The sequence below is a fragment of the Crocodylus siamensis genome, chromosome 6 (genome assembly GCF_052110815.1).
Source record: "Crocodylus siamensis isolate JL-2025a chromosome 6, ASM5211081v1, whole genome shotgun sequence".
NCBI classification, from domain to species: Eukaryota; Metazoa; Chordata; order Crocodylia; family Crocodylidae; genus Crocodylus; species Crocodylus siamensis.
This window is the reverse complement of record NC_143400.1, coordinates 94,887,959-94,915,285: the sequence shown is the minus strand read 5'-3', so window position 1 is coordinate 94,915,285 and position 27,327 is coordinate 94,887,959. Positions and strand designations below refer to the sequence as shown.

Sequence of the window (27,327 nt, the reverse complement as noted above, 5' to 3'; positions counted from 1 at the left end):
TCTTAGGTCCTTAGCGGCACTGGGGTGCCAGCAATATCCCATCCAAGGGATGCATCCTGAAAAGCTGGCATCTCCATCTCCTTCCGGGCTCTCAGGAATGCCAGTGCTCCCCACACGGTTGCAATGACACCAGGCATCTTTCTGTGTTGATAAAGGCCTGGGCACCTGTGCATTGGAGCGAGCAAACGCCTGCCTCCACAAAAGCAGTTGTAGTCCTTGCTAGAACATGGATTAACGCAACCACTGATCAGTGCATAGAAACCATCCAGAGGCCTATTAATGGTACGAACTGAAGTGGGCCTCTGTGACAGCACGAGCAATCAACCTTGATGACTAGAAAGCAGACCCTGTATAGCCTAAGCAGAAAGGTAGGAGTATTAGCTGGGAAAGGTAGGAGTATTAGCTTCTGGACCCCCCCAGAAGGCCAATGGATGGAAAACTCTGGATAATATGGGCACAAGACACTGAAACAGCTGTGTTAAATGGGAAGCCCTCAAGGTCTCGTGGGAAGCCCTCAAAGTCTGGGGAGAACGGGACCTGAACGATGGCACTTGCAAATGTCTTAGTAGTTGGTGAAAATGAGGAAGTCAAAAAACATGAAGTTATCCTGATCGGTGTATAAAATGGGGCTGGGAAGCCTGGATACTTCGCACTGAGGTAAGGGCTGTGCTCTGTGGGGAAGTCTTGTGTGCAGATAACCTGGCACCGTGCCCGAAAGGGGCACAGATGATCGGGAGCGCTCGAGGTCTGTGAGCAATAAGCCTGGCAGGATCCTTTGTGCCAAGAAGTGGAGCCCACAGTCTCTTTCTGATAGCAACAAGGTGGTTAGGAGAGGCGGCGTTGGAGCACCTGCAGGATCAGGACCACACACACACAGACCATCCAAACTGGGGGAGCCCGATGTGGCTGGTACTGCTTCGCCACCTCGGGGGGAGTCCGGCTGCTATCTGCTCGGGAGCCCCCGTAGCCGCTCACTGTGGGTGCACCACTTGCTTTCCCTCCACATAAGTTATGCAATGACTAGCACACTAGACGAGGCGAGCCCACGCAGGGACCATTTTGAGTGAACTGTGATGAATAGTCGCGGGGGACTGCACCAGTGCAGACCAGCAACCCCAGGTACAGACCACGGTCACACAGATAACTCAGTGTTTCACTGTTTCCTGCTGATTAGACCAAGAGAAAGTTACTCAAGAGACAGGTGGAAACAAAGAAAAACCTGAATCTGAAGCATATAAAATCCTGGCTTGCCGAAGCAGGCAAGCAAAGGCTGGGATTAGCCTTGACAAGGAGCACAGACACTGGGGTGCCACACACCCTGGTAGTGGGCCTGACTGTTTATTATCTGCTGTATGTGGCTGCAGTTGGGAATTTTGCCTGGTTTTTAATATCCCAATAACCCGGAGGGGAGTTCGGAAGCATTCGCATTGGCTTGTCCCATGCCAAATTAGCAAAAAACCCTCAGAGTAACCCTGGGTGAAACCTCCGAGACTGGAACGACCCCGCGAAGATGGAGCTTGCATTTTCAGAAGGGATGCTTTATTGCAGGGCTAGAAAAAGACAGGAGCAAAATATCACTCTGTTAACATGCAGGGACACTCCAGGACAGAGGGAAAAGAGTTAGGCCATTTAACACAGAGGCTTCTGTTGAGAGCTGCAGCACGTGGAAGAGGGGCAGATTTTTTGCAGGGATATAGTCAGAGTTTCCCTTGGACAGTACAGAGGAAGGAAATGGCTCTCATCCACATGCTGCTCTGCCCAGAGCTCCTTCAGCTGGAGAGAAAAGCACTACTCACGATGGTGCGACTGATGGACAAACCCTTGTTTTCTAACCTGCAAAGACATGTGCATAGGGCACTGCGCGGGGGTGCAGCGAACGAACTGTGCCGCGCTGTCCTTAGCAAAGCCCATCAGCAGGGGACAAGTCAAGATCTCAGCTGCTGAGAGCAGGAGCAGCTCCACCACCAGCAAAGGACATGACCCCATGGAGGTCAAGAGGGGCACGCCTCGCAGCAAGTGGTGTCGTGAGGCCCTTCCACGTCATCTTCCACCGGCGGCTCCGAGAGATGCCTGCTGGCAACAGGCCGCCGGTACAATTTCTCCTGGATCATCAGCACCACGTTGCCCAGGATCCTCTTGCCGTTCTTCTCGCTGAACATCGGCTTCTCAAACTTCCCGCTTACACCCAAAGGGCCGCATCTTCACCTGGCCCCGTCTCTCCCTCGCAGCCAGGTGCACGTGGAGGTAACAAGCACTTGAGCGGCGGGCCGGCAGTTGGGACAGCTCGAGCACTGGACCCTGCCGGGATGGAGAAGAAGCCGCTGAACCCAAACCAGCACCAGCCGCCATGTAGGTGGGAGAGACTGCCCTGCCCCCATTGACCTGGGTCCCCTGAGCACCCTCAGCCCAGATTTCCAGGCTCTGCTCCCAAGGAAAGCAATGGGGAATCCAGGCTTTCCAATTCAAAGGGATACCTTAATAGAAAGCTTTCACACACAGCTTCCTCCTCTGTTTTGGGACAGACACAAATGTCACTCGAGGGCCAGTGCATGCATCTACACAGTAATGAATGCACCACAGTTTCAGCGCCTTAAGTTTAGCGCTTGCATAACCAAGTATTAAAACAGTGCGCAGTAACTGGCACTCCTGTGCAGCATAGCGCAAGCTCTCAGGTTTTTACACACACCAACTGTGTAGCCGCCTAATGCTACCACACAGTAGTGTATTAATACGGATTTTGCACAGCATGCCACCGCGCGGTGTTACTAAGCTCCTGTGCAGTCAGCATCACATGTAGATGCACCCAGTTGAGCATCAGCCCCGCTGTGCCGCCTCTTGTGAGAGAAACATTTCCTTCGGGCGCACGGGCTCAGGATTCACCTGGGTAGCTCCTATTCCCTTGCAGCGCAGCCTTGGCAGCTGTTGCATGCTGCATCTCTGAGCCACATGCAGCTTCCCCCTTCAACACCTTCCAGCCGGGGCAGGAGAGGGTGGCCCAGCAGCCTCCCCTCAAACCAGCACGCCCATCACTACAGCAGAGAGAATATTTTGTGCAGAAGCATTTACTGCAGAACCTTCACCCCAGTTCCTGTTACCAAACAACCTGGAGGTGGTTTGCAACTGTCTTGAGAGACAGATTAATTCATGTTATTGGAGGGGTCATTTTTTAGCCCTCTGTCCTCTGAGAACTGGGGTCAGGGTTGTCTGGGTGCTAAGGTCACACAGCATGGCTCCATCCCCTGACAAGAGGAGCATAAGTCTTAGGGCTCTGCTCCACATGCAAATTAAACTGGGATAGTCACCAGCTATAAAGTTGTTACTCATTTTCAAGCACTAACTTTGTAGCTGGTTGGCCATTTTTATAGCTGGATGGCTATTTTTATGGTGTGATCACTGCTTTGCAAGTGTGGCTGGTCTAAATGTACTGCGCCATTAATCAGTTAATTGTGTGATCATTACTTTGCAAATGTGGCTGGTTTCAATTTATTGTGCAGTCGCCCTGTTAACTGTGTCATATATGTAATGTACCACAGGGGGATTAGCGGGAGGTTCCTGAGGTGAGCAGTTTTGGATCTGAAACACACTCGTGTCAGAGGCACCTTGGGAACCGTTGCCTGCCTTGGCCCACACTCCGGCCAGCCTTCTCCCTAGCTGAACCACCCCCAGAAACCAAACACGGCTGAAGGGCACATGTCTCACTACCACATCCTGTTCAAACCAGAACATCACCTCGGGGAGAGGAATGCAATTATCCCCAGGGACAAAGGATGCAATATCTCCAGAGGTACAGCATGCAGTTATCTCCTGGGGCATGGGGTGCAATATCTCCAGGGGTACGGGATGCAATTATTTCCAGGGGTACGGGGTGCAATATCTCCAGGAGTATGGGGTTCAATTATCTCCAGGGGTACAGGGTGCAATATCTCTAAGCATACGGTTTGTTTGACTGCCAGGGAACACGAACAGGAGGCAAATGGTTGCAACGCATGGGAACGTTGGCACAGAGACACATCCATGTTCGTGGATGGAAACCGGGCCACCGAACCCACCTGGCAGCACAATAAAAATAGAGATTGGCACAGAGATTGCTCAGTCAAAGCCCCCCCACACACACTCCCTGCTTCATCTGCCCCCGAGGACGTGGTCACCCTGGGGCCTCATTCCCTGCCCGGTTTGTCTCTCTCCCAAAGCTCCATGTTCACTCTCTTTGGAGCCTCTCCGGGACACCGGTTGTGCTGCTGAGCTGGGAAAGGCAGCGTTCACTTGACAATGACCTCCACCTGCAGCCCCGGGCACAGCCCTTGGCAGGCTCTGCAGGGTTTCTTGCCTGTCCTCACAGGTCTTTGTGATTGCAGCTGCAAGAGCCAGGAAGTGGAAAGGAGGTCAGGGCTGGTGAAAAATGAAAGGGAGAGGGAAATGCGTGGCTGTCCCTGCCAACTCCCCACCCTCTCCCCAGGGACCAGGGCACTGAGTTTATTCGGAGAATAGAAACAGCCAGACCTGACCAGGGTGCACCCCACATCTTCAGTATTGCCAGCCCCGCCATGTCAAAAATCATGAGACAAACTTAAAAATCAAGCGATTTGGAGTGTAAATCATGAGATGCTATTTTTGAAGGGTGTGTATGGGCGGACATTATTTGTGAAGGTGTGAGGGGCTGTGGGTATGTGTGGGAGGGTCGGAGCCCAGCGGAGCTGGGGGGGTGGTCTCTGCACACCCTGGCAGGATACTGGGTACTGTGGAGTGAGGGGCAGTAGCAGGGCTGGGGGGGCTCAGAGTGAGGGGAAGACACACACATACACGCACACACACACGTGCACACACAGACAGCCTCCCACAGCTCTGTTGCATGGCTCGCCCCAGCCCCGGCGCCCCATTCACCCCAGCCCCTACCCCACTCCCTCCCTCACCATGGGGGCCTTGATATACACCCATCCACCCCTTCCCTCTCCCACTGCCCCTTCCCCTCCACAGACTTACCAGCTAGGCACTCTACATGCACCAAAAGAAAAGACACCAAGATTTGATGTCTCAGGATCTTGATTGACCACAAGATGGACATGAGCCCCCGAGGCGATGCTGTGACCGGCAAAGCAAACCAAACTCTGGCGTGTACCCACCGATGCATCTCAAGCAAAACCAAGGATGCCAGCCTCCTGCTTTACTCAGCCTTAGTTTGGCCGCAGCTGGAGCACTGCATCCAGTTTTGGGCCCCCCAGTTCAGGAGGGATGTGGATAAGCTCAAGAGAGTCCAGAGGGGAGCCACCCGCACGATCAAGGGCCAAGAGAGCAAGCCTTACGAGGAGAGGCTGAGGGGCATGGGACTCTTCCGCCTGGCGGCGAAGTGAAGGCTCAGGGGGGACTTGGTGGCTGCCTACAAGTACATGGGGGTGTGCATCAGGGAGAACGGCTGCTCACCAGGGCTGCCCAAGGGATAACAAGGTCCAACAGCCACAAACTCCTGGACAGTGCAAGCCAGGAGGTGGTGCAAGCACATACTCCGGACTCATTCAAAAGGTGTTTGGATGCGTATCTTGCTGGGATCATTTGATCCCTGCAGACTCAGTGATCTTGCAAGGACCCTTCCAGCCCCTAATGCCTATGAAGTCTATGCAATCTATGTGATGGGGGGTTCTGGATCAGGAGGTCCATGCGGCTGCCAGACCACAGTGCCCGCAGCCGCAGCACGACCGCCCTGGCATGGCTCCCTCCTCCCTGTCCAAAGGCTCCTCTGGGTCTGGGGGAAGGGATCCTGGGAAGACCCTCAGCTCCCTTCTCTCTCCAGGCACAGCTGCCAACCCCCCGCTGTGCTCCCAACTCCAGGTGAAGAGCTGCGCAACACACCAGGTGATTCACCAAGTTAACTGAGTTTTATTGGCTCGACCCGTCTGCAAATGAAGCTCCGATGTGCAAATGTCACCTCCTGGCCCCTTACCCAGGCCTCTATATCCGCACGTGGAGCCTTTAGGGCCTGTCTCTACCATCTCCTTTCAAAGCCAGGACCACCACGGGGCAGATAAGCTCCCCGTTCTCTCCTGCTCAGTGCAAGACCAGTCGAAACTACTTCTGGAGCGGGTCCTTGGAAGGCGACACTTATATGAGATGTCACAGTCTGGGACAGCACAGGTGCCCGGAGGTCTTATCTGCTGTCCGGGCACGCTGATCAATGCTGGCACATGCATCCCTTCTTTCTATTACCTAAAACACACTCACATGTTTTACACTAGCTACATCTTGAGCACGTTGGTTATTTAGTGCCAGCCTCAGATGATGTGGGGACGCTCGGTGAGGAGAGACATAAGACAGCCCTACACGAGCTATGTCAGGCGACATGATTCAAGCAACAGGTTTCAAGCACATGCGGTGCCTGCAGCTGCGAGCGTCTGTAACATATGCGTGCGGTGATGCATTCAACCCTGCATATGCATGAATGGAAATGGCCTATAATTATTCTGGCAGCTGTGACTCAAGGGACCAGCGTGAGAGCCGGCTTTCTACTTCTTGGGTGTGAAATACAGCAGGAGCAAAAAGAGCATGGCCGCAATAGCCAGCACACAACAGCTGTAGCAACAACACTGCCGCCAGCTGAAGCTGCCGCCTACCCCTGTTGCCGCCCCCGTCTGCTCCCACTGCTCGGGGCGGGTGCAAGTGGATCCAACAATCACATCGGGCAGCGTTTGCGTTTCGTGTTTCACGCCGCAGACACCCAGCCCACAGGCCTCGCAGCAGGTGCTGTCATGCAGCCCCTTTGAGGGGTCTCCTGCAACGGTGGTGGGGACACTGTTGGGATGGACAGCTTCCCCATAGCACTTCTGGCGTATCTTCTGCCCCAGGCTATCCAGCACCCTCTTGACATTGGGGGGGCTGAATTGTGGCTCTTCCAGCATGACCAGGAGGCATTTCTTGCACTCTTGCCTGAAGATTTTCATCTTCACCTGCCCCCATCTCCGCCTCCGGTCCAGGTGGATGTGGAAGAGCACGTGCACCTGGGCGGACTGCCAGGCGTGATGGCACTGCGAACACTGGAACCTAATGGAGAAAGGAGCAGATCGAACTTAGCCCCAACCCGCAGCCCCGATCTCATGCGGGAGCCGCTGCAGCTGCAGGAGGAGCAGCAGCTGGACGTTGCTTTTCACGCCGCATGTCGTTGCAACGTGGGACTCGTGGCCACCAGACGCTGAGAGTTTAGCCAGACTCAAAAAGGGATTGGACGCCTTCTTGCAGGAAAGGGGCATCGGTCACTATTGAGCATGGGCAAGATGGCCTCTGTGTTAAAAATATTATTAGGAATGCATAATGAATAGAGTGTTGTTAGAACTGCACAGTTTGCATCTCGTACCTGATAAAAAGAAACACTACCAAGGACCCTTTGTGCTAAAGTATCACTCCCTTTCTTTCTTGGCCATTCTGTCAGCCTTTCTCACACTAAATCACACGCTCCCCTGACATTCACATGCAGATTACAAAAGCAATAATTCAATTGACTGTGTGTCCTTGAAAGAGGGGAAATTTCAACTTTTAGTAACCTAGAGAAGCTTTCTGAGCATGCGTAATTAGCTGATGCATATATGCCTATCCGCCCCGCATACTTAAGTAGTTAATTATAATAAACATGCGACGTATGAAGTAACATATTTACATATATGTTTGTATAAACCAAAAATAAGTTGTAAGATCTGCATCAGGACATCCTGGACCTTAAATGCTGGAGGCTGCAAGGGAGAGAGGAACAGGGGGAAAAACCCTCGTCTGATCCAATCACTCTCCCTTCCAGCCTCCGCCACTGCAGTGTGACACAGGAGATGGGACCTATGCTCTGACCCAGTCAATGGCAGCTCTTATGCAGATATCCCGTATTTTCCCATATAAGAGATGTGTTACAGGAGGGCTGGCTACAGGAAGAAGAACTGAATCTGCCGTGCCCCCCTCCTCACCCCCAACACACACAAAAATGATCACAACATTTTAGGGCCGGAAGGGAGATCATGCTGTGCACCAAAACTACGGAACGAAAAATAACTGAAGTCGTCATAATGGGAATGGACCAAAATGCAACTGAATTGAGGCTAAAAGCATTTTTTCCACTGCAATTTTATCCGGTTCATTTTATTATTTTTAAGGGGTGCCTCTGGCACACCAGGCGATACAGACGACACGCAGCTTGTAGCTATTACTATGCAGGCTACCACCTCCTGGCATGCAGGAGGCTCAATAACGCCACGATGGTTACTGGCTGCCAGTGGCTTCCCAAGCCATGAATGGGGGTACCAGTGAGCAACAACATCTGTCCATTTTGGGTGTAGTAGCTTTGCCCCTACCCAGATGTGAGCTGGGCTCAGTGCCGTTCAGCAGATAGAGCTGTAGGAGCACCAAGCCCGCAGCTGGAGAAATAGGAGGAAGAAGAAAACTAAAAGGAAAGCGTGGGTGGAGGGCTCTGGCCAAGCCTGGGGACAACCGGACATAACTCACAGCTCTGTCAATGGGCCGCTCCCAGCAGTGAAGGTTTCCTGCCATCACCCGCATGACCTGGCCCTGCTCTCACACCCCCACCCTCTCTCTCAGCCATCTCATCACAGCCCCTAAAATTCAGCCTCCCTCTTCCTCTGCCCCTTCCCTGCCTTTCCCCTCCTGTTTCCACCACCTCCCTTCCACCTGCTGCTCCCGTTGCTGTCTGGTGGGTCCGGTGCATTTGGGGGACGCCGGAGCTAGGAGCCGGAAGGACGGGCGCATGGCAAATGCTTCCACAAGCCAGACAAACTATTCCTTAGTATTTCCTCTGGTTTAGCCCCACTTTGGGGGTTAGCAAATCATCCATGATCTGATCTTAACTTCTTTTTTTCCACGTGTATTTGGCTATTGGTAAAAAATTCACCAAACCCTTCTGACTCCAAAACAACACAGTGCAAATCACTGGAGAGTTGTCTCTAATTATTCAATATTCACTCTTTGTGCCCTGACATTGGCCACCTGAGCCAATGCTCTTGCTTCTGCTCCCCGATCAGTGAAGGACCACTTTATAGACAAGAATAATAAAACAGGGAGTTATATTCTTCTGGCATGACTTTTCCAATGATCCATCAATCAAGCTGTCACTGCTCCTATGTTCTTGTGAAACCCTTGGCACGTGAGCCCCTTTCAACACATGTCCAGCATCTGTGCAGACACGTACGAATATGAGACGACAGGTCCCCAAGCAGCACCAGAAATGGCAAGTAGAGTCCTTATTCGCCCAAACACAAAACACAAAGAAAAAGCTCGACATGTCGACAGACAAGGGGAGAAATTCAGCAACCGCTCACATGCTGTGACTCCTTCTGTGAGAAGGGGAAGGAAAGAGTTCCTTACCTGCAGGAAAAATTGGAAGGATTGTGGCAAACCCAAGGAGAAAACTCAGTTTTGCAACAAGACCCTGAACATTTGGGGATGAAAACAGCAATTCCACCCCCACGCCCCAAAAACGTCCATGTTATCAAAAAGACTTTTCCCATTTAGTAAAGATTTAGAAGAAAAACACTGCAGCCAGCCTTCTCCTCGTGCATCAATCCTCCTGTACTGTCCAGCCCACCTCTTCCTTAGCACCGAAGGGGCAAACCACCGCAGCTCCGAGGCCTCCGAGGTTGCTTTGCTGTATCCTCCTCACCTGCCGAACGCACGCTGCTGCAGGAATTGCATCCATCCTGGCCCCAAGACATCGGGCTGCAGGTTGTCATCTAGCTTAAGGGCCCACTTGTCCCCTGGGTGCACCTGCTGCATCTTCTGTAAAAATATATGCTTCCATATCTCCATGGTCCCAAAGCATCAGTGTGGAGCTGGGTTCATTTCCAGACTAGGAACTGCATCTGCTGATGGGATCTGGACTGAAGTCACATCTTCTTGTGATTTCCATATCTGGGGCTGGGCCCACTCATGACATGGATCTTCTTGGGAGACTTTCATTTTCCTAGAATTGGCAACTGGGCCCCACACATGTTCTGGGCTCGACCAATGCACCCAAGACGAAAGGGGAACCAGCTGCTGTGATTCACAGTCACTGGGCTTATGAGGTACGAGCCGGAGCGAGAGGTGACCACAGCAGAACAGGGGGGAGGGAGATATTTTAAATGGGCCTCCTGATTTTGCAGTTTTTAATCGTGGGCTTTAAGAGCCAGCTGGAAGGGGCGCTGCCTTGCACAGAGCCGCGTGCTACACTAGGCTGAGCTCACACACCGAAGCATGCAAGCTCCTTGGCTCTGAGTGATCACTGAACAACACCTGGCTCGGGGAGTAAAGTCAGCCAAGGAGATGGCGAGAGAGGCAAAAAGCTCCTGGCACAGCAGAGACTGGAAATTTGGATTACGACATGGAGCAGGTTTAAACAGCACTTCACGTTGCATCTGCAAGAAACAGAAGGGCAATTTTGTACCCAGCGTCTCTCCAAGCTGGTAAACTGGGACAATAAATGATATTGCCATTAAAAGCCTTGCCTCTAGCAGAAGAGAAGACAGTCTGAGTACCCTTCGTTGTGACAATGGCAGGGTCTGGAGGACTTGGGGTTTTCAAGGGTTTTCAAGAGCAAAGCCATCCCATGCAGACTGAAGCTTCTCAGGGGGTGGAAAATGCTCGGACACTGGGGGTATGAAAGAGTCCAGCAGACTACATGAAAAAGGAGCTGTTTGAGGAGCTCAGAATCAGAGGCTGTACAAACAACTCATAGAGCGGCGATGTGGAAAACAACCACAGGTCGGCAAGCGAGTATGAGCTGGAGGGCACCTTCCAGGGGTAGGGAAGCTCAGCAACGCCCAGAGTGGAGTATCTGCCAAAAAAATGAAATCAAACAAAGCCCCGAGCAACACTCAGTACACCTCAGTTCGACTCAGACATGTGGGTCCCATCTCAGACTGTGAGCGCCAGAGCTACTGCCAAGGATGAGATCCCAGAGGAAGCAATTAAGCCTATTAGCACAGGCTGGGCAGGACATCACCTCTGAAGCCACTATTTCATAGACATCACAGATTTCATAGACACCAGGGCTGGAAGGGACCTCGGGAGATCATCGAGTCCAGCCCCCTGCCCAAAGGGCAGGAAGTCAGCTGGGGTCATAGGACCCCAGCAAGATAAGCATCCAATTTACTCTTACTATTACGACTCAAAGGTGAAATTCTCAGGATTGGAGAAGTTTTTGTTTAAAACCAAGATGGTGATTCCTATGACTCTATAGAGGAGCATGTTTCAAATGACATACAGGGGCTATTTAGAGATTGAAATACCTAAAAAAGGGCCAGAGATGCTTTTAACTGGCTTCAAATGAACAGAGATAAAGGAAACTATGAAGGATTGCAACATATGTCAAAAAATACGGGCCAAGTCAAGCATGTTGATGGCAAAGATAAAAATGGCTTTTTAAGAAATGATTTATTAAATGGTGGCTGAAAAAGAAACACCACGTTCTTGACCTACATTACCATCCCTTCCCTGAGAGAGCATTGCTAGAAGATACTACAGCCAAACAAGTGATGATGCACAGGAAATCCACTGAATTTAGTTAGATGTTGAGTTTTCTGGAGCAGGGATACTTTTCATTCTGGTATAGTAATCTTCAGCCCTGGGTCACAGCCGAATGGGCGTGAGTTTTAACCAGTGTGCCGTGAAGTGTATTTTTAGCGATGAAAATGTTACTGTCCTCTGTCCCAGTCGAATGGGCTTGTGGGAAGCAGCGTCAGAATAATAAAGCACTAATAAAAAGGCTGCGGAGGCAGACTCTGATCCATATTCAGCATGGTTAAGTAACAGTACAGCACCAGTGCAATGAAGCGTGGCTTCCTGCCTGCTGACATGTCCAACGGCACGTTGAAAACAAAACTGCCTCCCTGTCAGGGCTCACGGCCAGAGTCAGCGGGGACTTACAGAGGCAGAAAAGGATGTGGGGGGGACAGTGGACAAGAAGCTGAGCAGGAGCCAGCAGTGTGCCCTTTGTGCCAAGAAGGTGTTTTCTGAAGCAGGCCTTAGGTCTGACAAGCTTGGACGTACAGCATCAGGGCACGACCATCATATAAACAGGAATACTTGGCAACGCTGTGTGCGTTGTGGTCTGTCCAGCTGGTAGATGTGACAGCCTTCAGGTTCCCTGTAGATTGAACCCAAGTTGTAGGGGGGTGATTTGGAGGCCAACACCGAGAAGCTCCACACGCTCAGCGAGTTTTGCAGTAGCTCCAAGGGCACGCTGCACCGCGTGGCTGCAAGCAGCAGCTCCGAGCACATGACAGTCCCAGCTGCCGTCCAGATGGAGCCCTTTTATTCTTGCACAGAGCACCGTGCATGAAACAGTAATTACCTGCACCCTCTTCTATACCCGGCTCTCCATGAACAACCTGACTGCCACAACCGCAATGGTCACATCCTGGACCAACTTCCTAAGCAGCGAGTTCAATATTCATTACCTGGTGGGGAGGAAGGGACAGCAAATAGCTTCTCCCAGCATGTCTCAAGTGTTTTTCTTGTAGAGCATGCTGTGGTGACAGAGGGGTTGGTTGACTGCCCCGTGCTCCGGGCAGAAACCGGGTTTCTGACTGGTGTTTGTACAGCGCCTAGCGCAGTGCGGTGACGGCTGGGCAGTGAAATGAATAGCAAGCAGCACATGTAGCAGGCTCTATCTAAAATTGCGCTGACCACTTCCCTTCTGCTTGCCCGCATGACACATCCCTGTAATAGCAATAGAAAAATAACCAAGGAGATGGATTTCAAATAAGCCAGCCAGAGCTCATTGATTTGTGAGCCAACAGCTGTCCCCAGACCAGGCGGTGAGCAGCACTGGAATAGGCAATAAATAATAATTAAGTGTCTCCAGTGGACATGTGCAGTCCCTAGGTATTGATTCACCCACTGATAGAAACGACGAGTGCAATAAGCTAACCCCGAGCTAAGCTGAATGCGCAGCCCCTGCCTGCACCCAGCTGGCTCCAGGGAAGGAGACCCCGGGAGGCTGCCATGCAAGTGAACTGCTCTCCTTCCAGAGCCCTATATCAATACTTCTCCCGTCGGCAGATGCCCTGGCTCTGGAGGGGGGAAGGCAAAGGAAGTGGGAGATGTTTATTAGACGTGGAGGTCAAGGCCGATAGAGCAAAGGAGGGTGCTGGGGCTGGCAGCGTGGGAAACAGCGGTGGCATTTCCTTTGGCACTCTCTCCGCGGCATGAGCTGAGCTGGAGGAAGTGGTACGAGACTCCTGGCTTCAGGGGAGAGCTCAACCACAATGGGTGTCCCTAGGGCTTCCCCTCTGCTGGGCTATGCCACAGTGGTCCACGAAGGGCCCCTCACACTTTCCGCTGGGGCGGCTGGTGCTGGGGAGCGTCTGAGGCCAGAGCCCCCGGTCTGATCTGGTCGGGCAAGTCCCGTGTGGGGAGGCTGGATGCATGCAGTGATACGGGGGCTGCAGGGACTGGGGGCTGGCTCATTGCATGCATGTGCACAGCGTGCATGGAGTCAGTCCTCGCAGTGATACTACCAAGATAAGTCACCTTCCCTGGAGCCTTAATTCCTTCTGCCCTGTATGGTGCTCACCAAGGGCCTTGTTGCACATTAATTTTAGGTGACTCCTGGAACTCTTCACCCTCGGACGGTCCACACATTAACACGTTTAAGTGGCTCAAAGCACTCGTTATGCAGCTCAGAGTTACGTCGCTCCAGGGCAGGACTCTGATCCATGCAACCAAATGATCCTCTGTAATTTAATAACCTGGGCCAGATTCTCAGCTGGTAAGAACTGACTTCAAGGAAGCTAAGGCAATGTATACTCAATGAACTGATCCCAGCAGTAATACTCTGGCTCTTTGCTAGAACAGATCCATCCCCCAACCAGCAGCATTTGCTTTTGAGAAGAACCAGCATCTTCTTGTCCCAGATACTCCCCTTCCCACCCCCCAGATAATCAACAAGTCCTATCCCAATGCATGGACCAGCAGTGCTAGGTGCTGGGCAAACCCAGAACAAAGAGATGGTCCCTGCCTGAAAGCATTTTGCAAGTGCAAGGAGGCAGCAGACAGGTGGGAAGGCACGTGGCCGTTTCATGTGCATGGGAAGAAGGGGGCTGTTTGTGCAGTGCTGGCCTTACCATCCCTCCATCATCCTGGAAATGAGCATTCAGAACAGGGCGCCCTTCCAGCATGAGCCCTCGTGGCCGGGATGTCCTATTGCTCGCTCAGGTGGGGATCCATTTCCCGCCTACTGCATGAGCAAGGGTGCTCGTTTCCAACTGGGATCAGCAGGATTGGAGATCCAGCACTGCAGGGGGGATGCACCTCACAACTGTGGCCCTGCAATAGCTGGGGTGCACTAGGCTACAGATCTGGCTCCCAGGAGGAGAAAAATAGGTGCTCAGAGCCAGCAAGGGGGACTCAGTAGAAACAAGGACTCTGCAAAGCCAGTTAGGCAAACCCTAACACAGGGAACCCACCCGCCTGGCCAGCAGCAGCCCCTGTGCCCTCCAAACAAAGCCCACATCCCTCCCGTTACATCCGCTGCCCCCTTCTCTGTGCTCCCTTTATAGGCTGCCTGGCTCAGCAATCGGCTCCCCCAGCCCCACCTGCGTGGCAGCGGTGCTCAGTGGGCGCAGCCGCCCTGTTCTCTCTGCTAAAGGGAAGCGACTTAACCCTTGGCCCGCCTGGCTGCTCCCACTCCTGCGCTCGCAGAGCCCTTTCATGTGGTCGCGGTGGGCCCCCGCACCGGGTCGCAAGGCAGCGTCACTCTGTTTCCACATTTGCCGCGGAGGCAGAGACGGTTGCGGCCCACTTTCGCTGCCCTGCCTTCTCCTCGGGGAAAACCAGGTTGCTTCAGATGTTTCTTGAAGACGCAGCGAGATGAGGTCGGAGTCCAGGCTGGTGGGACTGCAGTAGCCAGGGTACTAACCAAGGGGCTGGCTATGCTGGGGAGAAGGGCCAAGCCTGGGGCATGGATTTCCATGGTCAAAAGCCATAGGAGAACCAGGGGAACCGCAGAACAAGCCCAACTGGCAGAAAACGCCTCCGGGCCACAACGACAGAAAGACAGTGGATAATACCAGGACCCTTCCAGCCCTAATGTCTATGAAATCTATGAAATAATAGCAGGGCTCCCACCTGCTGTGTATGCCTCGCTCCCTGATGAGCCACGGGCAGGGCTTTACCATAGATTAGCACCGGCATTCATCATATCAAAGGAAAGAGAGACCACCCACAACAGCACGGTGCAGAACGAAAGCAAGGATGTGGGCTGCATCTCACCCTGCACGCAGGGGACCTTTGGGTGTGACATAAGTGCTGTTGTTGTCACCACAGCTTTCGCCAGGGGACGGGGTGTTGTTCACCTTGTGCTTAGTGTGGGGGCATCACCGGCAAAACGGGGATTTCATGACGAGAACAAAAACCAGGGAGTTCAGATTATGTAATTGCTCAGTAATGGCCCCTGAATGTCTCCTGCAGTGACAAGCTTGCAGCCTGGGGGATTTAGGCACCTCCCCTTCCTTTCACTTTCCTGGCAGGTGGGTGTCTATATCCTCTTGGCTCCATGGAGAATCTGTTTTGAACTGTGTGAAATGGACCCTTCCTTCTGCCACAACCAACCGGTCCTATGGCTAGGAGAGACGTGGTCACAAAACGGCTCTTGCTGCCCAAACCCACGGCAGGTCCAGCTGGTAGCACCTGGTCTGTGTGTGCCTGGTGCCTCCTCTCCAGAGGACAGCTGTTCCCAAATGCTGCTGAGGGTTCATACAGATGTTGGGAAAATACCCTGGGTACAGAACAGCCCGGCCTCCCCTCTCCAGGCTCTGCACTTGCCCCCCCAGCCCAAGAAAGCTTGCAGTCATGGAAAGCCACGCGTCACGGTAGCAACAGTCAAAACACGACTCCCCGAGCACCAGAGTCATCTCTGAGAATGGGCAGGCCCCCACTCCCTCTATTAAAGACTTCAGGCCGATATTACTAATAGGGACTTCCCCGTCCCCCGCCCACAAGGGTGAAATAGCATTGGCATCTCGTTCCATTTCACACGCCCCTCGCCCAGCACTGCCTGGAGCCAGGCCTTTTCCCGGCAGCCACTGTGGAACGGGTGCACTCTCATGGGCACCGAGGCTGGCCTCACAGCTATGACTTCACATTGCTTTCAAGGACACAGCCGCTAAATGCAGCCACTCTGTGGGTGTTTCCCTGCTGCTTTCACTTCCCTGGGGCTGGGTAATGCATCGACTCAGCTCCCCCGTTGACTGAGTCACTTTTCTGTACACCGAGGCAGGCACCCTGACTACTTGCAAGGATCTCTTCATCCTCTGCCTCCTCTTTTCCCCTCTTGTACCCATCCCCAACCCTAGGGTTTCCTTATATGTCACCCGGGTGCACCAGGGTAAGCGCTCCCTCCCCCAGTGGAAGGGCTAGGCAGGAGTCCTGCAGCTGGCTAGGCAGGAGTATCGTGAGAGGAAACGGCAATCAAAGCCCAGTTTCCCTCTATTCCCCACAGAGACAATCTGGGACAATATGGACGTAACTATATACAGATGTATTAATAAAAATGGACCGAGAGAGATCTATTAATAGACATATTTACAAATGTACAACTTTGACATAAATCTATGGGGGCAGCTATACACTACCACTAGTAGTGGCTTCCACTCAGGAATATGCGAGTAACAGATCAATACTGGTAAACACAAAGCAGGGACAGGTAAGTAATAAACCAGTACAGGTGGGCACAAATCAAGAATGGATAAGCAACAGGTGGGTGGCCGGGAGGGATCCCAGCAAGGATTTCGGTGGGGTCACATATTGACGAATCAACACTTATCATGACACAGGAATAACAAAATACAAGGCACTATCTTACAAAATATGAGGTGCATAGCATCAGAAATAAAACTCTTTAAGGGGCCCCAAAACCCTGATGGGTCTTGAGGCCTTGCCAGCACTCCAGGGATCAGTGGGGGGAAGACCTTAATGCCCCTTGGGGCTTTCACAGTCCTGAGGTAGCCCCTAAACCCAAGGGCCCTCTCCCTTTGCTTTCCCTCTAGGAGCCCCATACTAGCCAGGAGGAATTACCCCTTCCCTGTGGGAATCCTTCTCCCCAGCAATTCACAACTCTGGGGCCTGGATAGATGGTCCTAGTCCCCCTTGGCTGATTTTCTCCTCACATGCAAGGCCTCTGAGGCCACTGGCTCCCCTTGGGCCACTGGCCACTGGTGGCCCTGTGCGCTGTCATGTGCACCGATGGCTCTGCCTTCTGTGTTGTGCAGCACCAGGGCTCGGTCCACTCCCAGACCCTCTGTGCAGCGCTGTCTGCACCAAGCTGCTGACCCCGTGCGGCTCTCAGGGATCCCGATCCCTCCCAGGTCGCTCCGTGCCACGCTGTTGGCACCGCATCCTGGCTGCTTGCCAGGGGTTGGGGACCCAAGCTGCCTCATGCAGCTCCCAAGGTCTGGCTTTGTGCACCAGCTCATGTACAGCGTTCCTGGCCACACACCAGGGGCTGCAAACCTGAGCTGCCTCATGCATCTCCCAGGGTCTCACCCCCGTGCACCAATCCATACACCGACATGGCGCCTCTCAGCAGCGGGGCTGCAGGTTGCAGCCGCTTGTTGCTCCCGTCCAGCGAGGAGGGTCTTCAGGCATTTCGGGGCAACAGCTCCGCCCCTTGCTGGCCAGCTCTTATTTTGCCCGGTCCTCTTCTTCATCCCTCAATGCAGCCGCTTGTGTGCTGGGCACGCTGCTCTTTTATTCCCTCCAGAGGCTCCGCCCCCCCAGATTGCAAACGGAGCAATCAGGTTGAAGCAAGGTGCAGGCTTCAACCAGGTCCAGCGGGGCAAGCGCCCCCCCAGCAATCGCCTGACTGATGGAAGTGTTCCACCAGTCACAACAAGGATTGTCTGAGCCCGGATGCACGTGCTGCTATGGGCAAGCCAGCCACATATAGATGGCAAGTCCCCCCCCCGCCAGGGCCTTCCACGCAGCTCACTGGGTCCTTCCACATGATGCTGACCCCCTCAATGTTTCCCCAGCTGAAAGGATCCCAGGAAGCCTGAATTAACCATCAAATTAAAGTTTTCCAAGTAAACCAGGCTAGATCTCTGGGGTGCAAATAAAGCCCAGTGCTTCTTTTCTTACAGCGGTGGAGAACAACAGTTAATAATCCTCTTTATAACAGCCTTTTTCAGTAGGTTTGCTGGGGGGGCTCCTCTTCCCTACAATAAATAAGCCTGGCTCTTGTAACCCCTCCTTGCAAGTCAGGTGCTAAGCTCCTTATCCTCCCTGTTTCTGTCCTCCTGGGCACATATTTTTCCAGGACTGCAGTGGAGGCCTCGCCCATGGCAGCTGACTCAGAATAATCACATCCTGGGTCTCACTTACCACACTCCCATGAATGCATTTGAGAATGATATTCACCTTTTTTTTTTTTGCAACAACACCCCTTGGTTGGGTCTCATTCAGTCTGTGATCCATGATAACCCCCAGGTCTTTCCTGCCATAGGGCTGCTTATCCCGCTTTTGTTTTATAGTTGTGCCTCTGATTTCTCCTTCCTGAGTAGACTTCCTTGCACCTCCTTTTCCAGAGCTCTATCTTGCTGATTTTCTCCAGTATCTGACCCTGTCCTCCAAAGTGCTTCCAACCCTTCCCAGGTTGGTGGCCGGGGCAGATTGTGCGTGCCCCCTGTCCCATCATCCCAGCAATCAATGGGGCTATTGGCTAGTACCACTGGTAGGACAGGCCTCAGCCAGACGCCACTTGAAATGTCCTCCCAGCTGTACAGCAAACCATTGACAAGTACTCTCTGAGGACAGCTTTTCAGCCACATGTACACCCCCATCGCAATAATTTCATCTGGATCATATCTCAATTTACTCACGAGAATCTCACATAGGACTGTGCCAAAAGCCTTACCAAAAGCAATGTATACCACATCTGTTCTTTCCCACATCATCTAGGCCAGTTCACCACATCATCTAGACCAGTACCAGCTGGAAATTACATTGGTTGGATGCAATTTGTTCAAAGCCATGTTGGCTGTGTTGATGGCCATTTGTACGTGATTATAGGTGGATGGTTTAAGAGTCTGTTCTGGACCCTTTCCAGGGCTGGGAGTTAGGCTGACCAGTCTTGAATACCCCAGGTCCTCCTTTTTCAAGAATAAGTTGTCTTTTTCCCCTTCTCCATTCCTCTGAGCAGTTTCGGACTCTCCAAGAGATCTCGGAGATAATTGCTAATGGATCAGAGATGGCTTTAGTGCGGTGTTGAAGCAACGCAGAGTGAAGTTCATTGGGCCAGGCCAAGCTGAATACTTCTGCCTTTTCTAAACAGGCTTTGACCTCCTCTTTCCCTATTCTGCGGTCCTCTCTCTCTGTTAAATTTAATTGAGTATCTCGTCCCAATTAACCTCATTTTATGCAGGGCAGAGAACAGCTATTGAGTCAGGTTATATTCATGCCGGTGACCTTGATGGAAAGCTCGTTCAGCCCTGCGCTCCCCTCAGCCATCAGAGATTTTGATTGTAAGGGCAGTAGGAGAAAGGCACTTGGAAAGGACCATTACGCTCCAAGTCATAGCTGCACGGAGATTGCCTCGGCCTGTCGGACCAAGGGTTATGGCATCCCCTCAAACAATAACCAGCCACTCTGCTGGCTTTCAAGCCACGGGAGCCGGTGCCTTTCCAGGAGGGCACGTTCAATGCAGCCATTCATGTGGCTGACAGCTCAGCAGCTAGGGAGGGAGGAAGGAAAGGGGAAAACAGTGAGATGCCAGAGCAAACTCAAAGCAAAACTAGAGAAAGCAAAAGGAGGCATCGGGGAGGAAATGAAAACTCTCTGTCACCCTAACACTGAGTGTAAGCCAGCCCGAGCCTCAGCGCCGGGGAAAGGAAGGACGCCAGCATCTAGCAAGGAGCAGAAATGGGTAAGAGATGTCAGCCGGCAGCGCATGGGTGGGAACCTGGGCAAGACCTGGGCAGTCACCCTTTCTAGATACAACCGACAAAGCTATGCCTCACCATCAAGGGGTGCCCAGTGAGACCAGGCTGGAGATCCTGCCCACACCCTGGCCATTTGGCCACAGAGCCTGCGCGTGGACCCAAGCACTTGAGAGCAGCGCTTCGTCCTTCCTGGCACTTTCCCTCCACGGATCCTAACACCCCTAGGAAACAGTCGGTAAGCTGCCCAACACCCACTTCCGGTAGGTATAATTATCACCGTGGAAACATCGAGCGTTGCTGGGTGATGCTGTGAGACATCAACCCTGCAAGTTCTTAGCAGGTGAGCGATACGCTGCTTCGGAGTGGAAAATGTGGTGTAATGTTGGCCTGTTGGGCGGGATGCTGTTGCAAACAGCCCGAGGAGTCACCTGAGCCACTTCTTGCTCCCTTGGGCACGAGGATCCGTATTCCAGGTCGGGAAAGGGGACGGGATGGATCTCGAGTCTGGGCCTCGCTGCCGGGGATCGCGTTTAGCTCTGCTCCACGCCAGGTGTATCCCCGGCAAGGGCCCGGGGTGGGGCTGACGAAGCAATTCAGCACCAACGGAGAATGAGACAAGGCCCCTCTGCCCGCGTCAGCGCTGGGTATCTGTGGTCGGAAGTGGTTGCCGTCTCTGGCAGACCAAAGTACACAGGAAACGGGGACCTGCTGCAGAGACCACAGCCACCACCTTAGGATAAACCGGCACCAGCGCTGCTGAAAGAGCAGCACTTTGCAGCCCGTGCAGCGGTGAGGAAGAGCGAACCCAGCCTGCCCCGCTGCGGGTGCAGCGCAGGGGGAAGCAGGGCTTCAGACACCATCAGCTGGCGGGTCCCAGTGTGGACGAGGACAGGAGCAGGCTTCAGGTGACATTAAGAAGTCACTGGGAGCGTTAGAGAAGGCCGTGTATATACACGTGCGTGTGCCTGTCCTTGGAGACATCCACGTGTGCATGTGTTGCCAGGTGCGAGCATGCCAGGAAAGCTCTCCCAGCTGGGCACCCTCCTGCTTTAGCTGTATAAAACAGTAATTTTATACCAGTCCGGAGAACGCATCGCTGAGAGGAAGGTGCCTTGTCCATGAGCATGGGCTGCGCGGGACCAAACGAGCCTGGTCCCCTAGGACCTGCCCCTCTTGGAAGTCATTTCCCACTGTGCACGTGGGCTGTGCTGGACCTACTGACCCTGGTCCCCTTTTGGAAGTCATTTCCCACTGTGCGCATGGCCACCTGAAAACAGGATGCCAGGACCACGGAGAATCAGATCCGTGATGTCATGTCTAGCTGCAGTGAGATTGCTCCGGGCCAAACTCTTCTCTCCCTTGTACTGGTGACAAGCAGGAGCAAATCCAGAGATGCCGATGGAGGGACACCGCTGCAAAGCTGAGGGAGGGTCAGACCCAGGCCTGCCCACTGGTTTTCTGCTTAATTCGGTGAGGTCAAATCCAGAGCACGGTGCAGCCACAAATCGTGGTGTCTCCCCAGCCAAAAGCTCAGGCCACCACAGCCACACAGCTCCTCTCCTGCCTCAGTCCTATTCTTAGACCAGCCACGGGTGTCTGAGAAGCCTGTCCGGCACGGCGAACGCATCCCCTGGTGCCAAGCCCCACTGTGGCATCTCTTCGCAGCCTGTATGCAACTTCTGCATGCTGGAAAAGCAAAGGTAGGAGCTGACCGGCTCTCAGTGCTAGGACCTCGGCTTTGCACCTCTACCCCTTCCCCTCTGGAGCATCAGCTGCCAATTCTGGCGCCAGATCACAGTAGGAATGAGCTGCCTGGGGCTCAGCTTCCTCCAGGGACAACAAGTCATTAGGACCCCTCCAGTCACTACAGCTGGCAGTGCCAGACAGAGGTCTGTGGTGCAGGACCGAGGGTCATCGGCAGGGCTGTGTGCAGGGGACCGCAGGACTGGGTTTCAGGCCAGGATTGATGCTCTGCGGGAGAGCTGAGCACTGGACCAACACGAGCAGCAGATGGGGAGCGAGGAGAGGAGTCAGAGGTCTGTGCAGAGGAGGCAGAGCTCCCCGGCGCCTTGTCCCTAGGACAGCTGCCAATCTAGGGGGCCTGCCCCAGCCCCCCGAACAGGCTGCAGGGAGGGGCTCTCCGATGAGAGGGTTCGGGTGGATCCTGCTGCTGATGGAGCCATTCGCGACCGGGGTGTTGGCGGGCAAACAGCAGCCTGCCCGAGAGAGGCCAGCGTGGAAAATGTCGAGATGACTGAGCCGGGCAGGACTGCCTACCTCGCGGGCTCTCGGTTTCAGGTGAGGTGAAACTGGAACTGCCTAAAATAGCACGCTGGAGCGTGCACTCCTAGCACACAAACAGCGGGGCCTGACCTACCCCCTGAGCAAATAACCCCCCGGCCCCGCAATCCCCAGCACAGCCCGGCTGTCCTGGCCGGCTCCTCTTCTTTCTCCCTCCACAGCCACAGGAGCCCAACTCTGGCTATAGCGCGTGGCCAGAAAGACACACATGCACCTACAAGCGCACTCACATATGCGTACAAACTTGTGCATACAAGTACACACCCCTGTACACACCTAACCATATGAGTATATGTATGCCACATGCGCGTACAAGCACGCCCCCCATACACACATATGCCTACAAACATATGTATGCTGCACATGCACATACAAGTACGCACCCCTGTACACACATATGCACACAAGCATATGTATACACCGCACATGTACATAGAATTATGCACCCCTGTACACACCTAAGCACACAAACATATGATTGTATGCCATGTGTGTACAAGTACACCCCCCCACACACATATGCCTACAAACATATATAAGCCATCCATGTGTGTACGAGTACTCATCCCTGTGCACACATATGCATACAAATATATGTAACCCTGCATGCAAATACAAGCACACACACCCATATACACATATACATACAAACATATATACACACCTGCATGTACAAGCACACACGCCCATACACACATATTCCTACAAACATATGTATGCCACACATGCGTATACAAGCACACACCCCATACACACACATGCATACACAGATATGTACCCCTGCATGCAAATACAAGCACACACACCCACACCCACATATGCACACACACAGGGGCTGAGCAGAGCTCTCCAGCTCACAGCACTGCCATGCCAGGCTCAAGTTTTGGCACACCCAGGTGAGGGCAGGGTCAGGACGCGGCCTGTGCTGAGTACAGAGCCATGCTAGCCCAAGGGAGCTGATGGGATGAGCCCTCCTCTGCCCCTTCCTCCTGGGGGTGCCCTCCTGAATGGCACCTCTCTGGACTGGGCACCGATGGGTCTTTCTCAGCGGTACCCCTCAAGGACGTATCATCTGCTGACACCTTCCTCCCAAAGGCATGAAGATGACAAGTGAGAACACACATCACAATTACTCTGGAGTAACTTAGCCTGGCTTGCACGCTGTAGGAACTCTAGTCTGTAGTGAGGAGCCGTGATGGGGCCAGCTCTGCCAGGCTGAATGTCTGCAGTAGGCGCTATCATAACGCCTGGCTGTTCGGTGTCAGGGGACCTGGTTCGCACCGAGATGGGTGCTACCCTGCAATGAAATGGATTTAGGGCCACAGGCGCACAGCTGCTACATCGGTATAACTTACCCTGGTGTGTGGCTAGTCCTCACTTTCCGGGAGGGAACTTTACCCCAGAGGGGAGTGACTTCAAATGACGTAGGGGTGTGTGCACTGCCCTACTTGCTACGGAATAAAGTCACTTTGCTCCGGATCAAATGTGCTGTGTGGCTGCACGCGCTGCTCTGCCGTTCCAGCGGTGCTGGCTCTGGCCCTCTGCTTTGAGTCCCTGGACGTGCGAGTCCTTTCACTAGGAGAACACGCTGCACCGGGAAGGGCCATGCCCTGAGCAGCGTCTGGCTGGTGTGATGGAGGGAAGGTTTTGCAGGTGGGGAGTAGTGAGGAGACTGTCATCTCCCTGCAGCACCGAACCTAGGCTCCTGATGGCCCCGGCCAACTTTTAATATCAGGCCCACCTTCGTTGGAGATAATGATGATAATATAAATTACCATTTTTGGGCCCCCTGGGTGGCCGTCCAGTTTGCCCATGCCTGAGTCCAGCCCTGTCTCCCCAGCATTTCCAATGCCATAGGAGGCACTGGAAGGGAGAGAAAGCTGCTCCAAACAGTACAAAGTGCTGCCAGACTCAGTCTCCCCAATGCTTTTACACCATCCTGTCTGGGCAAGTAGTCCTCTGCTCCACGTGCCCTGTCCCAGGTTAGCAGCTAGTATGGCAAGAGGATAAAAGCCTGCTGCTGCTGTCCTACGTGGGGTTTCTTCAGGCGGGCAAGGAGCATGACCCCGTGCCCACCACGCTGGAGCGCGACCCTGTGCCCAGAATCGGGCTCAGGCCTCCACCGGCCGCCCGGGGGCTTGGTCCCGGCACCAGCCCCGCACCCTGCAGCCGACAGGCCTGCTGCTCAGCCTGTCTTTTCCTCCGCAGGTCGAGGCGTAAACAAGGCGCCTGCACGGTCCGTGCCCCGAGCCGAGCACACGCTCAGCTAACCGCAGCACACGACCTGCGACCAGGCAGCCAGCAACACCTAATAGCGCCGATACCTTTTTTTTAATTCTGCCACTGAGGCAGGGTGGAAAAAGTGAGCCAGAGGCAGGGCTGCCAGCATCTTACGGGAAAGCGAGAAACAAAACTGCTGACTGAGTTCCCACTTCGCCCCAGCACTGTCTCCCCACTGCTGCCTCCCGAGCTGCCTTTTCTGATGCGGTAGGCAAATATCGGCTGGGCCGGCTAGTAGAAGCAAGTGGCAGATTCTTATCTGGGCTCTTTCATTCTGATTCCTCATACACAGCCTGCCCCTTATAAAGTTTTTGGAGCCTCTGAAGTTTGGTTCGTGCTACGAGCCCTACTGACCTGATTCTGCAGAAGCTGTTCCCACCACCGAAAGGCTCTTCACATGAGTAAAGCAATGCTGAGGTTGCAGGCCCCGTGCAGGAATTGTTTTATGAAAGTGTTTGACGTTTTGCTCGATAATGTTGAGGCAAGCAAAAAAAACAAACAAAAAACCCGCCGTGGAGGGTTTTACCTCTGCAGGGGATATTAGTCACAACCACGCTTTTCCTGCGGAGCAAGTATCTCGCTATATGTTTCCAAGCCCTTCGCTGCTGCTCCAAGCTCAGAGCGGTCTCGAGCTCTCTGGCGTTTCTGCCTCCTTTCGGTTTTGGTTTCTGTGCAACACAGGCGCAGTTTAATTCAGTTTAAGTCACTTCTGAAAGGAAAAGTTAGCTTGAAAAATGAGGCCCAAGGCATAGGGTTTGGACCTGAGCAGAGCCCTCCCAACACGCCTGGGCTGTGGCATTGGATCCGGGGTCAGATTGGACCTGCTGTATAGGATCAGGGTGAGATCTGGGCTGTGGCATTGGATCAGGGTCAGATCTGGGCTGTGGCATTGGATCCGGGGTCAGATTGGACCTGGTGTATTGGATCCAGAGTCAAGTCTGGGCTCTGGCATTGGATCCAGGGTCAGACTGGACCTGGCGTATTGGATCAGGGTCAGATCTGGGCTGTGGCATTGGATTCGGGGTCAGACTGGACCTGGCGTATTGGATCAGGGTCAGATCTGGGCTGTGGCATTGGATCCAGGGTCAGACTGGACCTGGCGTATTGGATCAGGGTCAGATCTGGGCTGTGGCATTGGATTCGGGGTCAGACTGGACCTGGCGTATTGGATCAGGGTCAGATCTGGGCTGTGGCATTGGATCCAGGGTCAGACTGGACCTGGCGTATTGGATCAGGGTCAGATCTGGGCTGTGGCATTGGATTCGGGGTCAGACTGGACCTGGTGTATTGGATCAGGGTCAGATCTGGGCTGTGGCATTGGATCCAGGGTCAGACTGGACCTGGCGTATTGGATCAGGGTCAGATCTGGGCTGTGGCATTGGATCCGGGGTCAGATTGGACCTGGTGTATTGGATCCAGGGTCAAGTCTGGGCTCTGGCATTGGATCCAGGGTCAGACTGGACCTGGCGTATTGGATCCAGGGTCAGACTGGACCTGGCGTATTGGATCAGGGTCAGATCTGGGCTGTGGCATTGGATCCAGGGTCAGATTGGACCTGGTGTATTGGATCCAGGGTCAAGTCTGGGCTCTGGCATTGGATCCGGGGTCAGATTGGACCTGGCGTATTGGATCAGGGTCAGATCTGGGCTGTGGCATTGGATCCAGGGTCAGGTCTGGGCTGTGGTATTGGATCTGGGGTCAGATTGGACCTGGTGTATTGGATCAGGGTCAGATCTGGGCTGTGGCATTGGATCCAGGGTCAGACTGGACCTGGCGTATTGGATCAGGGTCAGATCTGGACTGTGGCATTGGATCTGGGGTCAGATTGGACCTGGTGTATTGGATCCAGGGTCAAGTCTGGGCTCTGGCATTGGATCCGGGGTCAGATTGGACCTGGCGTATTGGATCAGGGTCAGATCTGGGCTGTGGCATTGGATCCAGGATCAGGTCTGGGCTGTGGCATTGGATCTGGGGTCAGATTGGACCTGGTGTATTGGATCAGGGTCAGATCTGGGCTGTGGCATTGGATCCAGGGTCAGATTGGACCTGGTGTATTGGATCCAGGGTCAAGTCTGGGCTCTGGCATTGGATCCAGGGTCAGATTGGACCTGGCGTATAGGATCAGGGTCAGATCTGGGCTGTGGCATTGGATCCAGGATCAGGTCCGGGCTGCGGCATTGGAGCCAGGGTCAGATTGGACCTGGCGTATTGGATCAGGGTCAGATCTGGGCTGTGGCATTGGATCCGGGGTCAGATCTGGCCTGTGGCATTGGATCCAGGATCAGGTCTGGGCTGTGGCATTGGATCTGGGGTCAGATTGGACCTGGTGTATTGGATCAGGGTCAGATCTGGGCTGTGGCATTGGATCCAGGGTCAGATTGGACCTGGTGTATTGGATCCAGGGTCAAGTCTGGGCTCTGGCATTGGATCCAGGGTCAGATTGGACCTGGCGTATAGGATCAGGGTCAGATCTGGGCTGTGGCATTGGATCCAGGATCAGGTCCGGGCTGCGGCATTGGATCCAGGGTCAGACTGGACCTGGCGTATTGGATCAGGGTCAGATCTGGACTGTGGCATTGGATCTGGGGTCAGATTGGACCTGGTGTATTGGATCCAGGGTCAAGTCTGGGCTCTGGCATTGGATCCGGGGTCAGATTGGACCTGGCGTATTGGATCAGGGTCAGATCTGGGCTGTGGCATTGGATCCAGGATCAGGTCTGGGCTGTGGCATTGGATCTGGGGTCAGATTGGACCTGGTGTATTGGATCAGGGTCAGATCTGGGCTGTGGCATTGGATCCAGGGTCAGATTGGACCTGGTGTATTGGATCCAGGGTCAAGTCTGGGCTCTGG

The 27,327-nt window shown here is 53.6% G+C and overlaps 1 protein-coding gene across 1 annotated transcript; it reads right to left on the bottom strand.

Moving 5' to 3' along the window:
* Window positions 1-6,494: 6,494 nt before the first annotated feature.
* LOC149863250 (receptor-transporting protein 2-like) lies at window positions 6,495-9,786 on the bottom strand. Its single transcript, XM_090054144.1, has 2 exons — window positions 9,641-9,786; window positions 6,495-7,029 (listed from the first exon to the last, which is right to left on the bottom strand). Exons 1-2 carry the CDS (start codon window positions 9,784-9,786, stop codon window positions 6,495-6,497), a joined length of 681 nt encoding a protein of 226 aa, XP_089910270.1.
* Between the last annotated feature and the right edge of the window lie 17,541 nt (window positions 9,787-27,327).